Here is a 15,741-nt window from a genome sequence, read left to right on the forward strand (position 1 = left end):
AAGGGTACCAATTGAGTGTCTTAAAACAATTTCCTTTGTACTGTTTGCTTCTTACGTAAGGATTTTCAGTACCATAAATAATAAAAAATACTTTGATCATAAAATATCCTTATATATGAAGAGTCTACAAATATTTCTGTAAACACAGGTTGTGTTGGAGTTGTGTACATGTGTTGGAGGCTCCAGAATTTCCTGTAGTAGTGTCATGTTGATGAGATTAAGCTTGCTATTTAGGGGATTTAAACTGATTTTCCCTGTTGTAGGTACAATTAATTATCTTGCCAGTTGGTGTGGACAGGATAATGACTGCTAGCTAAGAAATATAATTAACTGGATTTCTATTTGAATATTTGTTTAACTACGATCTTCAATATTATCCTACTGAACAAATAGATATATTGCATCTTGAACAGACACTGCCTGCCCACTTGGCCTTAAAATTCCAGTGCAGTGGAGATGAAGAGAGGGAAGGAAGCACTTTTATATTTCCAACCACCCAATCCTAAGCATCTATGGAGAAGGGAATACTATTTCATGGTATCATCATAGCACCACAGAATGGTTTGGGTTGGAAGGAACCTTAAAGATCATCTAGTTCCAACCCCCCTGCCATGGGAAGGGACACCTTCCACTGGACCAGGCTGCTGAAAGCCCCATCCAGCCTGGCCTTCAACACTCCCGAGGATGGGGTGTATCAAGCCATTGCAGCTCTTTTTGTGCCACTGTCCGGCCAATTTCTTATCCTTTCAGATGCCTGTGGGTGGTGACTCTGCTAGGTCTGAGGTTTTTATTGATCTAGCACTTCTTGCTTAATCTTTCTGCTCAGTTTATACTTGAGTATCCATAATCACAAGGGTATTTGGCATGCACCTGGGAAAAGTGCTCTTGAAGCCATCTTCCTGACCATCTTTTGATGTGGCTTGGATGTGTCAGTGTAGTTATGATAGCTAACTACTGACCAGGAGTGGGACCATCCCTCTCGATGTTCCTCTTGTTCCATTCCTAACGCTGACAACTGGGCTCCGCTCATCCTGGATTAAACCAGTTCTGGGAGCTAAACCAGCTGAGGAAAAACTAATCATGCTTACAGGAGAGAAAAACAACAACAAAAAAAAAGGAGGGGGGGAAAAGTATGTAACCCTTAGATCAGCATTCTTCACTCTGTTAAGCAGAAAGCCTCTTTGGGTCTCCCAAAAAATGTGCTCAGTTGTCCCATTGCCCCCCACCCCCAGGAAAAACGATCCATCTTTACCCCACACCTTATTTTGTCATACAGAGTTACATTCATGTTATGAGGTAAAGTTTGTACTAAGGGTAAAAGCCCCTTAACACTGATTTTTATTTGCCCAGGTATGTAAATGTGGGATGGTTTGCTGCCCATTTTGGAGTAGTGGGGTACACTGCAGTGCTTCCATTGGGAAACAAGAGGGTTTTTTTTACCAAAATGCCAGCATATGGAGTTTCACAGTACATTTAAAAAAGACATGGGAGTAAAACCTTTGTGACTCTCATTGAAGGAACTTCATTTACGTGGGTGACTTTGTTTCTTCCCTTTTTTAAAAAATTTCAGTGTCAGAGCATAAGAGGAATACAAGTATCATTTCTGTTTTAAGGCAGCACATTGCAAAACTAAGTGTTCTCAAGTCAGGGTGTAATTTGGATGCTGCCTAGACCGCTCCAAGCCTTCTTAAGTGTGAGGAAAAAGAAACCTTACACAAATCAAACTACAGTAACAGTAGTGGCAGACTGGATAGAAGAGTAGCAAACCTTTGGTGAGGTAGAAGCCTGCTCACCTTTGTTTGCTGAGCAAGAAGTGAGAAGACTGTTCTCAGGCACACCTGGCTCAGAGAATTATTTAGCCATTGATCTTTCTATGCAAAATACTGAAATACTTATCATATTTTGGTGATGCCTTTTGCTAGAGTTTCATGGTCTTCAGTCTTGGCAGCTCATCAATCAGTTAGTGTCCCTTGCAGCTGCTGTAATAAGGAAAGCTAATAAAGGTGTAATGTATCTCATTATGCACCTGACATTTTTGCATCCTTCTTGCATCACTGTCTGCCTTGAGGTTGACCTGTGACATTAATTTGGTAAAATAAAATAATAGTTAATGTAAGTATTGTCCTCTTCCTTGTATTTGTAGTGTGCTGTACATATAGCTTGTGGAAAACAGCAGTGTAGAACTGTATTATTTTTGTTATTATTATTATAGTATTAGTTTCTTTACATGGGTGCCAGCTCTTGGGCTAAATGTCCCTTTGTCTCCATGTATGAATGTTGACCACAGCAGAAGACCCACCGAGTTCATACGATTACCTTTTTTAATCTAAACCAATTTAGATAAATGGTGAGGAGTTCTTCGAAGGCAAGGCCTGGGAGCAGAGCTTGACACAGAGAAGATGACATTCACCATCCGCACAGGCACAGTGCTATATTTGGCACAGTACTTGACTGAAATTCCCTCAGTAAGCACACAGCACACTATCACGAGCTCTGTGACACCTTCCCCACTGCACAATGGTGTTTGTGCTGGGGTGTTATTAAAAACCCAGGCAGCGATTCCACCTGTGCCAGCCTCTGCCACTGGCAAAGCACTGCAGGCGCCCCTTGTTGCTGTGCGCTTTGCTGTGCCTCGTGCAGCCTGGGAACGGGGCACTGACTCTATCCAAGGGTGCTGGTGTGCTAGGGGAGCCCCGCTCACACCCCACAGCTGCTGGTTGCAGTGGACAGCTGGGTGTTTTCTTGTGCTCTGTATGAATGTGGGCTGCACCGAGCCAATTACGATAAAATCAAGATTGCTGTCTTCAGAGGAGCCTGTGGGGTTAAGAGTTTCCAGATACAGCAACAGACCTGTTGGTTCAGGAGCAAGTCCTAGCCCGATCTGACAAGGAAGGGCATTTTAATGAAATTTTAATTCTTTGCTGCTGAAGCAAAGTAGGATTGTGGTTTTAGAAAGTGTGTTGGTCTTCAACTCCGAGAGCATTAAGGAAAGGAAGTAAAAGAAACCTCTTAGTCAAGCATTCCCAACACACAGCAGCTTATGCCAGCCAATCCTCAGGCCATTTGTAGCTGGTGTAGCTCTCCAAAGTAGTCATTGTTTCCCACCTTGATGCCTGATTGCTTGATGCCTCAGCAGGTCTATGTACCATTGACAGGTGAAAATAAAAATGAGCAATTATTATTATTTTTATTATAAGTTTAGTGCTACTTGATTGTTTCCTGATGTGTTACCTGATGTCAGTATTTCCATTGGGTGTATTGACTGAGGCAGGCAGAGAGAGGACAGGCTGTTAGGATGACTGGGAATCACAAAGCCTTGCTGGCCAAAAGTCATCTTATTCTTGTATTTTTAACTTGTTGCATTTCACACACAAGGTTCCATTTAATCCCTGTATCTCTTTACTGCATGTCATCTCTTGTGTTTTACATGTATGTCTCCCACAGAGGTGCTTTTCTCTGGATTTTAAATGTTATCTAAATGTTATTTTTAAACATTATTTAAAGATTGGCAAAGAGTCAGACCTTGGAGCCTTGAGAAGTCGTGAGATGCTGCCTCCACGCCCTTTATCTGCAACCTCAAAAAAGAAAATAAGGAAGACGCCAGTCAGTGGCACAGCTCAGAGGCCTCAATACATTGGTAACACCCCTGTTTTGCCTCTGCTCCCAGCAGCACATGGTGATCCACTGTAGGTGCCAAACTCCCTTGTTGCAGCCTGCAACCTCAGGATCTCGTCCGGAGAAGCAGCAGGGTTCTGGGGACCAGCATGAAACACCAACGAGACGGGCTCCCGTTCATGAAACCATTTATTCAGCATGAGAACAAACTCAGGTCCAGAACAGAGAGCCCCGAACAGAGGCACAGCAGGGGTTGTTGAGGGACAGAACCGAGGGTTTACACCTTTGAGGGTGGAGTTCAGGGTCAGGGACCATTAGAAACACACCAAGGGAGAACCCCCCAGGGACTCAAACCCAATCAGAACTCCTGGGCCGCCCTTCACAAGGGGTTTGGGGTGGGACAATGTAACTCTTTGTCTCCCTGAGGCCGCTGCAACATCTGCTCCTTTTTTATTTTTTTTTTTTTTTTTTTTTTTCAAATTTTAATTAGGAGCTTAAAACGTTTCCAAACATACACCTTAAAATCTCACCTCTTCCACAGAGCACCCACTTTGCTTTGTGGGACACCAATAGCTCAATAACAAAACACATTAAGCAAACAGAAAAAACAAAATTGAAAACAAACACTTAAATCTCGGACTACGCCGGGCAAATTAAACGGTGATGGTACTTAATGCAAACATAATTTTTTTTTTTTGTTCAGTCTCTTCCAGTTTAGGATTCTTTGTTAGGAAGGGTGCAGCTCTTAGATCTCCTCTCACGAGGGGCAGAATTCTTCGATCTCCAGCTTCGGCTCCGGCTCCCATGTGGGCGTCACCCCTTTAGATGATCTGGGTGTAACACTGGCTTTCGGAGCTCGGTTACAGTTTCGATTTCCCCAGAGGAGGTGTTGCCCACGATGGAGAAGGCACAGCCCCCAGGGGTGGAGCACCGAACAAAGGGGTGGGAGTGAAGCAGGAGTTACTGGGAGGTTCGGGAAGGGAAGGTTTGGGGCCGGAAAAGAAGGAGCAAGGCGGGAAACAAGGGATCCCAGACCGCGTGGCCGGCGCCATCTTGGGATGGGGGGGGTCCGGGACGGACTTTCCCGGACAGGGAACGGGGAATATGGAAAGACAGGGGTGAAGGAGGACACGGAACGGCGGGCAGACGGCAGCAACCCCGAGCCATCTTAGCTTTTTTCACCCTTTGTCCTGCCCTTAGGAACAGAGGAAAGGGGAAGGTACAGGGAGGTATACACCAAAAAAAAAAAAAAAGGAACTTCACAGAAGACAGAAACAGTCCACCGGAAGATCCATACCGTCCATAATCGTCCATAATGTTGATATAATCGTCCATAATGTTGATATCGTCCATAATCGTCCATAGTGTTAATAGAATCGTCCATAATTTTGATATCGTCCATAATACGTCTCGTTGGGTGATGTTAGGTGCTTGTCCCAGCGTCTGGTCTCGGCTCCCCCACCTCCGTAATCCCTTTTCTTCCCCCATGCCCGAGGCACTCCCAACCCAGCTTCCCTGCCAGGTACTCTCGAGTCCTCCTTTCCAAGGCGGGGGTCTCGCTGGCTCTCAAGCCATCAGCCGGGGACTTACGAGGTGTCCATGGAGCCGGGTCCTGCTGTTCTCCTGGTGCTTCACTGGATGCCCGCATTCTCTCACCATTTGTTGCAGCCTGCAACCTCAGGATCTCGTCCGGAGAAGCAGCAGGGTTCTGGGGACCAGCATGAAACACCAACGAGACGGGCTCCCGTTCATGAAACCATTTATTCATTCAGCATGAGAACAAACTCAGGTCCAGAACAGAGAGCCCCGAACAGAGGCACAGCAGGGGTTTTTGAGGGACAGAACCGAGGGTTTACACCTTTGAGGGTGGAGTTCAGGGTCAGGGACCATTAGAAACACACCAAGGGAGAACCCCCCAGGGACTCAAACCCAATCAGAACTCCTGGGCCGCCCTTCACAAGGGGTTTGGGGTGGGACAATGTAACTCTTTGTCTCCCTGAGGCCGCTGCAACACTCCCTGATTTGGGGGGGCAGGAGGAAGCAGGGTTGAACAGGGAGAAGTTTCACCTGTGGCTCTAAGTGTGGGGTGGGCTTTGCCTGGTGGCTCACTGAGGTCCTTCCAGGTTTGTGCTTCACTTCAAGGACATCCCATGTGTCAGGTGTCTCCTGGTGACTGTCAATAGTGATAAAATTGTGCAAACTGTTCCCATCCATGAAGGCATACTTCCACACACATAACCTGTGAGAGGAAACCTAGGGCTGGGTTTGGCAAGACATTTCAGTATCTAGAGGTGCAGGTGGATGTCCATGGGGGTTTCTGAATACACAAAGGCAAACATTCTTAAAGTGCTCTTGGAAGTCAGGCCATTATTATACACCAGCTAAGAAAGTGTGTGCAAACAGCTAGTTTTTCCAGCCTCACAGGAATCAGGCATGGTTTTTCCTTGTGCCAACACTGGCAGATCTAGGGAATTAGATCAATATTCTTCTGTGGGTTGGGTTTTCCAGTAGATCATTTCAGATCATGATGAAATTGCTTTCCTTATTCTGGTCTTTGTGTTCCCTTGGGGCATAGGCCCAGGGCCACAGGGGGTGGAAGAGACCTTGGTGCTGTAAATGCATCCTAGAGTTCCCTATGCTGTAGCCTTCAGGCAGGACCATACATGGTCGAGTCATCGTCCCTAAAATTCCTGAAGGGCATACCTGCCTTCATCAGACATTGCTTTGATTTGTGCATAACCACTGCTTGGGGAGCAGTTCTAACTCCTGCTCCATGGACTCCTCCTGTGCTGTCAGATACATGGAAAACCTTTCCTGCTTTATTTAAAAATACAAAGCCTGGGTTATTTGGGGGAGTTTTTTCATTGATTTATCTGAAAGAATCATTACTGAATTTTTTTGTTGTTTTTGTTCTAGTTTCTGTTCACCTTTCTGCATGCTTTCGCCTTTCATGGATGAATTGTAACTTTTTATTTTAAATTAACACATGAGATGATACTTAATTAAAAGTCTTAGGATGGAGGTGTTGATCATTAAAGGGTGATGATGTAGATGGTGAACTCCTCTGTTTATCCACAGAACTTGAGAAGTGGGTGTTGTGCCACTGTCCTACCTAGAGAAGCTGCCTCTGAAGCACAAGAGGTTAATTTGTTTTCTGCTGCTTGGTCTCTCTTCTGTGACTGCCAACAAAGGTAGCAATTACCAGTGTTATCTCAGGGGATAATCCAAATTAGCCAGATCCACCCTGATCTGGCTAATTTGGAATGGGGAAACCACACTGACAACTCAGCAAATTTCTTACCGGCCAGAGAATATCCTTGGCCTGGTCAGTAGTACAAGAAAGTTGTTGCCTAGACTGAATTTGTGCTAATACCTTAGGGCAAAAGGTTCCATATCCATTACAGGTCCCTTGAAGCATTTGGTTATTTGAAGGATTCGCTCTACCCAGACACAGTCAAGGATGATGTACATTCTGTAAAGGGCGAGTCACTTTGTGCCTTTTTAGCGCGTTGTTTGTTTTTTTTTTTAAGGCAACTTCTGTGGCATAGTTTGTGCTTCACATAACGAGTATGTATGCTGTCATATTTGTTGTGTGAAAATAAAGAAGAAATCATACCATTTTGTTCTTGTGGAAGCAGATGAAATCAAAGGAGGTAGTTCAGGAATGACTTTCACAATTTGCAAATGCCTAAGGGGAGTTATGATAGCTGTTTCTTTAGCCTAACATTCAAGGGTACCTAGAATCGAGTGTTTGAGCTCTGAAACACAGCAATCTGAACTGGAAAAAAAAAAAGAAAAAAAAACAATGTTAAGATAACTGACTACCTGAAATAATTTACCAAGGGCTGTAGATGGATTAGATGAATTTAACAGAAGTTGTAGTGGGTTTTTCATTACTGGTGCTTCTAAATCACGATAAAATGTTTTGTTTATGCAGACAGGGAATGTAGGAAGATCTTATGACCACATTAGTTCAGACTAGAAGATCACAATAGTTGGTTTTGGCCTGATAATATATAAATGCATTGTCCAGAACAATATAGTGGTTTCTGTGCTCAAGTCACAAAAGTCCAGGAAAAAAATAAGAGCCGTGTATCCAACCATCTCTGTACACCCTCTGACACTTCAGTGTCAAGGAAAGCATTAGCAAAATGGGGGACATCTTGATTTTCCAGCAAAGTAAGTGAACATATCTTCTTTGGCTTCAGTAGACTCTTGGTCACAAAACTTAGCAAACTTATCTGCAGCCTATGAGCTGGTTGTGCTGCAGAAGTTCCCAAAGGAGATCCTCATTTTTGCAATTTGCTGTGCAGAGGGGTTGAGCCCTCAGTGTGGGGAAGCTGCTGAGAAAATGTCAGGCACTTCTGGAAAAGGAGTAGACAATATATGCAAATTGTTGGTATTTATTCAATCATGTAGTGGGGGAGAATAAACATTATTCCTGACATTTCCATTTTTGATTAATGATGAATGGAGCTGGCAGATGTTCAGCTGGCCGCCAGATGGGGTCTGCTCAGTCCAACAACCCGCATAGGAACAGTCTGGGTCTGAAAAAGCCTGCACTCAGAAAAGCTCTGACAAAATCTCCGGTTTATCCAAGCGATACTCCAATTCTGACCTCAAAACGACCAAGCTGTTTAAGAATGGAGGCAGTACAACCAGAGAAACTGCTTGTGGAAGTGAGATGGGGTGTGGAGGGATGAGAGCTGGTTAGTTTGCTGGAGTTTAACAGGTTTTTTCCTGCCGCAGGAGCCACAGACTGCAGCTTTGATTCCCTTCTGCATTCCGCCGCGGTTCCAGGTGTAATGGTCGTGTCTCTGGGCACATCTCCTGCCTTGGTGTGGGGATCGGCTGTAGTAGTGTCCTTGGCCCAGGATGGGCTGTGCCTCTCGGGATCAGCTAGCCCGGCGCTGCTCCTGGTCCCTGGGCCGGACTGGCTGCCTGCTCCTGGCGGTGGGGAACCAGCCCACGGGAGGAGTTGTGGAGGCTTCTCCCGGCTCGCTGTGAGCCCGTGCCGAGGGCAGCCCCTGGGGAGCGGGTGCCAGGCTGAGGACAAGGACGCTGCTCTGAGCACCTCAGCCCGCGCCCTGCCCGACAGGGCCGGCTTCCTTCAGCGCCCTGCGGCCGAAGCCATTCAAATCTGCAGAAGTGAATTTAAAACCATGTAAATTCGGTTCCTGGGGGAAGCGATAAGTGTCTGAGAAGCGCCCCGTCGCCGGGCCCGGGCAGATAAGCCGCCCTGGGCCGCGGGCCCTCGGCGGGGAGCGAGGGACGGGGTGCGAGGGGGCTGGGTGGCCGTGTCCCTCGCAGCCGTGTCGGGGCTGTGAGTGCTGCCGCTCTGAGCCCGAGATGCAGCGCGAATAAATTCCCTTTGATAATGACTTCCCCAGGGAGACAAAGAGCGGGAGGGAAGAGGAAATTTGACCGCGGTGTTCACGGTTACATTGGCGGTGCCGGGGGGAAGCCGTCCGGCTGCCTTTGAAGCCGAACCTCCCGCCTCTCGGGGCTTTTTATGCCTGCGGGGGTGGGGGAAGTGTTAAAGCGGGGGCTGGCAGCCTCTTAGAAAATGCCCCGGTGCTACTTCTCTGTGCCTAAGCTGGGGCTCGGACACCTCTTTCCCACTTGGAATGTGCCAAGGGAAGCAGTGATGGACGGCTGTTCGCTGAGATCCTCGGCTTCAGATAGGGTTTATTATTTTTATTATATTTTTATCATTCACGTGCAGAGACCTAGAACAAATGTTTTCCCGTCCTGAACCGAGTCCTTCCCGTCCGGGTGCGCGGGGCGGCGGTGGCCGGGCCGGGTCAGCCCGGGGCTGCGCGTCCAGGGTGGGGTGGGAAATCTATTTCGGGCGTAAACACCAACAAAAGCACGGTCGTCGAACCGCGCGTCCGTCGTGTCCCGAGCGCGGAATTTATTGCTTCTACAGGCGCTCGGTCCCCTGGGTGGGCAGGCGGCCGGGACGGCGACCCTTCCTGCCTCGGGGGCGGTGGCAGGAGACGTTCCCCCTTCCCACGCTCCTTCCCCCGCCTTGGGCAGCACTTTGAACGAAGATCGCCGGTGGGAGAGATTCCTCCCGCCGCCTGACGGAGGAGCGGTGAGGGGCGCTGGGGCTCGCCGGTGCCGGTGCGGGGAGGAGCGCTGGGGAGCCCCGGCTTTGCCGCCCCGCGGGAGGGGACGGGGGGCGGCGCAGGTATCGCTCCCGCTGCGCTGCCAGCAGCCGGGACGGGGAAAGGAAGCGGTGGCGCCCGGCTGGAGGAGCCCCCGCCGTGCCTGGAGCTGGCCGCTGCTGCGGGCCTGCCCGGGACGGGAGGGAGCTGCCGGAGCCGGTCCGGGTGTGCGGCTCTGTGCGGCCCCGGGCTCGCTGTGAGGCTGCCGCGGCGGGACGCGGGTCCGGTCTGCGGCCGGCATCGCCTCTCCTGCCGCCTCCCCGGCTCTGCCAGCAGCCTGGCCGCTGTTCCGGTGCCGCACAGAGGTAATTTGCGGTAACTTGTATCCGCTCTCCCTCGCGGCAGCTCCGCCGGAGGGGCAGGGTAGACGGGTGGGTACCGGTGCCTTTGCGCATCCGGCTCCAGAGCGGGGGAACCCGGGGGACTGGGGCTGCCTCTGAGCCACCTTAACTTCTCTGAAACTTGGTCAGGATGGAAAACCCCTCAGCTGCCCTTCAGGGATCGATCTCTGCCTGATGAGGAAGGCACCGTCCCGGCTCTTCAGAGATGAAGGCGCGGGGCTGTCAGGGTGCACGGGGCTGGGCGCAGAATTTTTTTACTTTACTGTTTTTTTTTTTTACAGTTCCTGTCTTGTGACTTATTGAACACTTTCTTCAAGTGTTTTCTCTGGAAACTTGTCTCAAATGAGGGCTGTGAGCCCTAACAAAGAAGGGTGTTGTTCGACAGCCAACAGGTGATGGGGTGAAACCTGAGTATATGTGTACATTGGAGTAAAGTCTGGCTGCTGTTTAAAATAGAATTTAAAAAATCAATGGGAGACTGTAAAAGGCAAGATTTCCTTCTTTCTAAATCTGTACACCCTCCTAAAGGGGTGGGGGGAGTATCCGTGAGAATACCTCTTTTTCGGCTGGAGGTTTGGGTCTTGCCTCACTGCAGTGTGTGCTTGAGTTTCCATCAGCGATGTGCAGAGCCAAGGATAACACGGCCAAATCAGATGTGTTGGCATGGGACGATGCTTTGTCACGGGGCTTCCTCCTTTCGCTAAACGCACGTAGCCTGCCTTTGCAGTACAGCTGGTCAAAAGAAGATAGATACCCTGAGAAGGGGGGTCTGACTTCCAGTTGGAAGAGTGATCTTTGCGCTAGGATGCTAGAGGAGGAAAGCAGTTAGCTCCTCTGTTGGTCCTTATATACTGGCTAACAAAAAAGGATAACAGTTCTTCTAGGGTCCATCTAGAGGTCTTTTGAATGAACAAGTAGACTGGCTCTGTTCCTTCCTGACTGCTCTGGGTAGTTCATTTCTCAAAAGGGGCCAGCAGCTGTGTGCTGGTGCTGATGTACCATATCAGGTCTGAATCCAGATTTCCCACACAGAAAGCTATGGAGCTCCCTGAAAATATGTTATTTGTACTGTAGCTAGAGAATGGGACTTCCTGATCATGAGCGTAATGCATATTGGAAATAGGCTTTTAATTAATAATAGTTACTTTATGGGGGTTTATTGCTGTTATATTGGGCCCTTCCTCTTCTAATGTAGTTATCTTGCACCAGAGATTAAATAAGCAAGTGAATGGGCTGACCATGCTAATCTTAAGTCGTTGAGCCTTCATTGTGAATGGATGCATGTGATATGCATCTTGTATCCCCTATAGCCTTGTTAACAAGCCTTCTAACAAAAAAGTTGTTAAAACAATTTGCCCTGCAGGACGGAGTAAAACAGCAGGGGGTGGGCAAGGAGATGTTTGTCTAACTTTGCTTACAAATCATGACCTCTTCTATCTGGTCAGGGGGAACATAATCAATGAGCTGGAAATCCTAGCATGGGGATAACCTTCATATGGGCTTCAGCAACAACTTTGTTCTAAGTTTGATATCCCAGTATTTTGTGTACCCATAGCTTTGTAATTAGGAGCGTAGTTTGTCTTTGCCTCTAAGGAATTTGTCATATGACTGTTTTCATTCATCGGTGGAAAAAACCAAAGTAATTGCTTTTCTTTTCAAATCAAATTTAGCTGTGTAACTCAATTATGTTATTCATAGTTGTCAACCTGCCAGTGAAAAACCTCCTTGTAGGCTATAAAGCCTTTTTTGAGAGGCAGTATTTAAACAGAGCTGAAACCTCAAAATGTTCCATGGACTTTAAGGAAGGCAAATCAAAACAACACATCCTTGCTGTGTTTTGTAGGTGTCATGGCAGGAGTAAAGACCACCTTTCTAGTCATCCCTTGGAAAGCACTTATTTTTTCAGCTGTTGTTTATATTCATTTGAATCCTCCTTAGGATGTAATCATTTTAAACAGATCACTTTGAAGGATGAGTGAAGCTGGGGGGCAGGGAGGAAGAACCCTGTAGTTTTAAAATGCAAACCAAATTACACTTTAACGGGAGAGGAAGGAGAACTCCTAAACAAGCAATTGCTAAAATAGTTCTTCAGATAGCCTGCTGTTAAGATAGGCTGTATTAGAAACCTTGTTCTCAGCAACCACACAGTATTTGTGATGTGGCTTTATTTATATCTGGTGTATTGTTGATCATTTTTTAGCCAGCTTCACATTCGCCCTATGGGACCATTTTTCCTTTAAAGTGAATGATGTCCTTTGAGCTGTCCTAAGCTCAGTTCGTTGAGCTTTGTGGACTTTGCTTTGAACATTTCTAATCACCTTATCTGAGAAGGAGAACCCTGATTGTAAATTACATTTGGAGGCAAGATGTATTTTTCATTTATTCTCTATCAGCCAAACTTCCAAACTGCACTGTATGACTGGAAACTGGACCTGTGGGTCTGTGGTTTCCTCTTGTTGGAGCTGGTGTGTGTGCTTTCTGAAATGGATGTGTCAGAGGAGGTGCAGACAGGACCAGTCTGCAGAAAAGCAGCTTTGTCTCTCATAACAGTGCCTTGTCTTCCTTAGGAATTAGGCAACACTCCTACACTTATGTACCTTTGCTGTGCTTAAGATCCTGAAGTTTCCCAGTGCTGCTTTGTTCACTGTGAGAGTAGTATGTAGCCTTAGTGTTCAAAATACTCAGAAAAGTTAGTAAGTCATCATGCATTCAGATTTTGGGTTGCCTCCTTGTCTTTCAAGAGAAATTGGAGAAGTTGATCTTTGATCTTGTGGAGAGAGTGTTTTGAACAATCAATATGAATTATTACTCTGTTACTCGGTGTGCTTGTGAGTGTTGGGTGTTGTGAGAACAAGGCAGGAGTACACTCTGCTCAAGTGCCCAGGCACTACCAGAGCTGAACCTGTCTCTGCCTAAATTATCAAATCTTCTTCCTGTGGGATGTGGTTGAGGTCGTGTTGCCTAATGAAATACTGTCAAAGATATTTAACCTACTGACTCCTTTTATTCCTGGGATTTTGGGCAGGAGTCAGTTCTTGAAATGGAACCATTTGACCAATACAAGTTCTTTCAATGCCCTAAGAATGGGAAATACCAGCTTAGGTGTCAGTGAGTGGCACATTATTGCAAACCAGGCATCTGCCCCTTTCTGAAAGGAAATGTAAAAATAGTTCATCTGCTGCTAAGGTCATCTTGGAAGAAATTCAGCTTCTCGACAGTATTCCTAGTGACTCTATTCAGAATACAGTCACTAGAGTTTGATAATTTAAGAATTACTTGGATATGGGTGATGTGTGACACAAGTTGCCAAAGTGAGCATCCCTGTCCATCAGCAACAGTGAACATTGTTGCCTTTTTTTCCTAGAGTGATTTCCTAACTGCATCACATTATTCCTTTGTCCCTCAATCCTCACACCCCAGTTTTATGCAAACAATAACAAAAATATACCTGATGCATGACTTTACTTCCACCAGTAAGTGGGAAGAGGAAACAGTTCTGGATTCTTTGTCTTATCATTTGTTTCTGAGAGCAGCTAATTCAAGGGATACAGTATGTACCAGGAAGCCTGTCTTTCTATTTTACATATATAGGACTGAGCTTTTTACGATTGGGTTTGATTATACTTAACTTCCTTGAGGAAGATTGTAATATGGCGATGTTAATCTCGGAAGCTCTTGTGCTAACCTTTAGTTGTTCAGCTTGAGTATGATTTCAGACATGTGCCTGACAGCTCACCAGCTTTCCAGAAATAGCCTGTTCTCAGCGGGGAAGTTGGCAGGTTTGCTTGCCCCATCAAATATTAAATTAATCTTCTGTTACAGTGCAGCTATGAAGTGTGTTGGCATCTTAGCAGCGCACCAAAAATAGTGTGTGTGTTTTTGAACCAGAAGTTTTTGAAGTTAAACAACCTAATTTTTTTGAGCACTAGCCCAGTGAAAGAGTTAAGTAATCCCATCTCTTTTTATGGGCTGCGGGAATGTACAGACATATTGAAAATAGGGCTAGATAAGACTATATACTGGATATTATAATTTCTCTGAGTTTGTAGCTTTTGGATGCATATGGCAACTTTTTATGGAGCAGGTTTGGGTTTATGTGCTGAATTTTCAGAACCTGGCATTAACCAGGTTGAAGGAGAAACTCCAGTTGAGTAACCAGCAGAATATTTGGGTACGCAGTCTTAAATCTTCCACCTGTGATCTAGGAGCAACTTATTTTCTCTCAAACAGGGTGGTGAGACTGGAAACGTAATGTAGGACCCACTAGAAGTTTTTAGATTGCTCCTCTCGTTAGACCCACCAGCAAGGTTTACGTCAAGGAGAATAAAATTTTCTACAGATTGGATATAGAAAACTTTGTAGACAAAATTGCATCTGTGTTTAGATAGACAGGTGAAAGAATGTCCTAAAACAGGGAAGGCACAGCTCAGGCGTAATGTGGTACTGTAAGAGCAAGCTTGTCCTACCCCAAGTGGTCAGGATATCCGTCATGTTAAAACAAATCTACTGTGATTTTGGTTAACTGTATTTCATTGAAATGTCTCATCTGAATTTCCTAAGAACTTCTGCTAGAATTAATACAAAAAATATATCTTGCTAAGCTTTTTACTGCAGACTGCTATGGATCTTGGTAAGAGCCTTCTTTGCCAGTTGTGACTCAAAACAACCCCACTGATATTAAGCTTTGCAGGCTTCATGAATCAACAAAACCATCTCCCTGTAAGGTTTTAAATTGACAGAACAATCATGATGTATTTTGAAGGGACTAATCTGGCATAATTGGATTTCAGATATTTAACAGGGCCAACGCCCTTCCGCTCCCATACAAACCAAAGTTCTCAGAGGAATCCAGCAGATGCTTGGTGCTCTGTGCCTGCCATCCAGCAGGATGCTACTTGCACAATTGTCTTTCCCCCTTAATTTCTTGAGTTTTTGACAAGTGTTTGTCATGTCTTTTGTTTTACTAGGTTAGTGGTAGTAATGACTTCAGGAAGAGCTTGTGTCATTCCTGTTGTTAGTATCTGCTCAATGAGTCTTTCCTAGATTTACCTTAATATATATATATCTCCTGTGATGTGAAGGAAGTAGAACTGTAAAAGGTGACAAGTGTTAATACTGAAATACATTGTGGTTGCCAAAAGTGGTCATCTGTGCCTAGGTCTCTGTTTTGTTGTTTTTTTTTTTCAATAGTTTTATTTTTGTCACTTTTTTGAGCACTTTTGAATTGCTTGTAGCAAGTTGTAATGAAGCTTCACTAATTTATTGTTCTGGGCAACACAAGGAATACTAAACTGTTGTAAGATCATTTACACTGATAATTAGTTGTTCATGTTCAAATCCATTAAAGCTCTATTAATCTTTTTCTCCAGATCACTGCTTGATGAGCTGCAGCTGAAATATTTGACACTTCACACTTATGCCATTGGAGATGGAGCCCAAAGCCAATAACCTCGTTTTTGGGTGTCAGCGAAGCTCAACCTCTGATGATGATTCTGGCTGTGCCTTGGAGGAATATGCCTGGGTCCCCCCAGGCCTCAGACCAGAGCAGGTACCAACCATGTTTCTGCATTTTAAAAATAAGCCTCGTAAGGACTGTCTGAGGAAGTGACATGCTG

General features: G+C 45.9%; 1 protein-coding gene across 3 annotated transcripts in view; it reads left to right on the top strand.

Annotated features, from left to right (window-relative positions):
• Positions 1–15,741, top strand: part of LOC131592190 (prickle-like protein 1) — a 66,936-nt gene that overhangs the window by 43,363 nt on the left and 7,832 nt on the right. Inside the window, exons 1-2 of one of the 3 annotated variants that reach the window (XM_058863528.1) lie at positions 9,260–9,712; positions 15,496–15,674. In XM_058863528.1, the coding sequence (XP_058719511.1) occupies positions 15,543–15,674 (132 nt within the window). In that variant the 5' untranslated portion in view covers positions 9,260–9,712; positions 15,496–15,542. Of the gene's footprint in view, positions 1–9,259; positions 9,713–9,749; positions 10,091–15,495; positions 15,675–15,741 lie in introns of those variants that run through there. The other 2 variants (XM_058863529.1, XM_058863527.1) reach the window with 2 other exon arrangements.

The sequence above is a fragment of the Poecile atricapillus genome, chromosome W (genome assembly GCF_030490865.1).
Source record: "Poecile atricapillus isolate bPoeAtr1 chromosome W, bPoeAtr1.hap1, whole genome shotgun sequence".
Taxonomy (NCBI): domain Eukaryota; kingdom Metazoa; phylum Chordata; class Aves; order Passeriformes; family Paridae; genus Poecile; species Poecile atricapillus.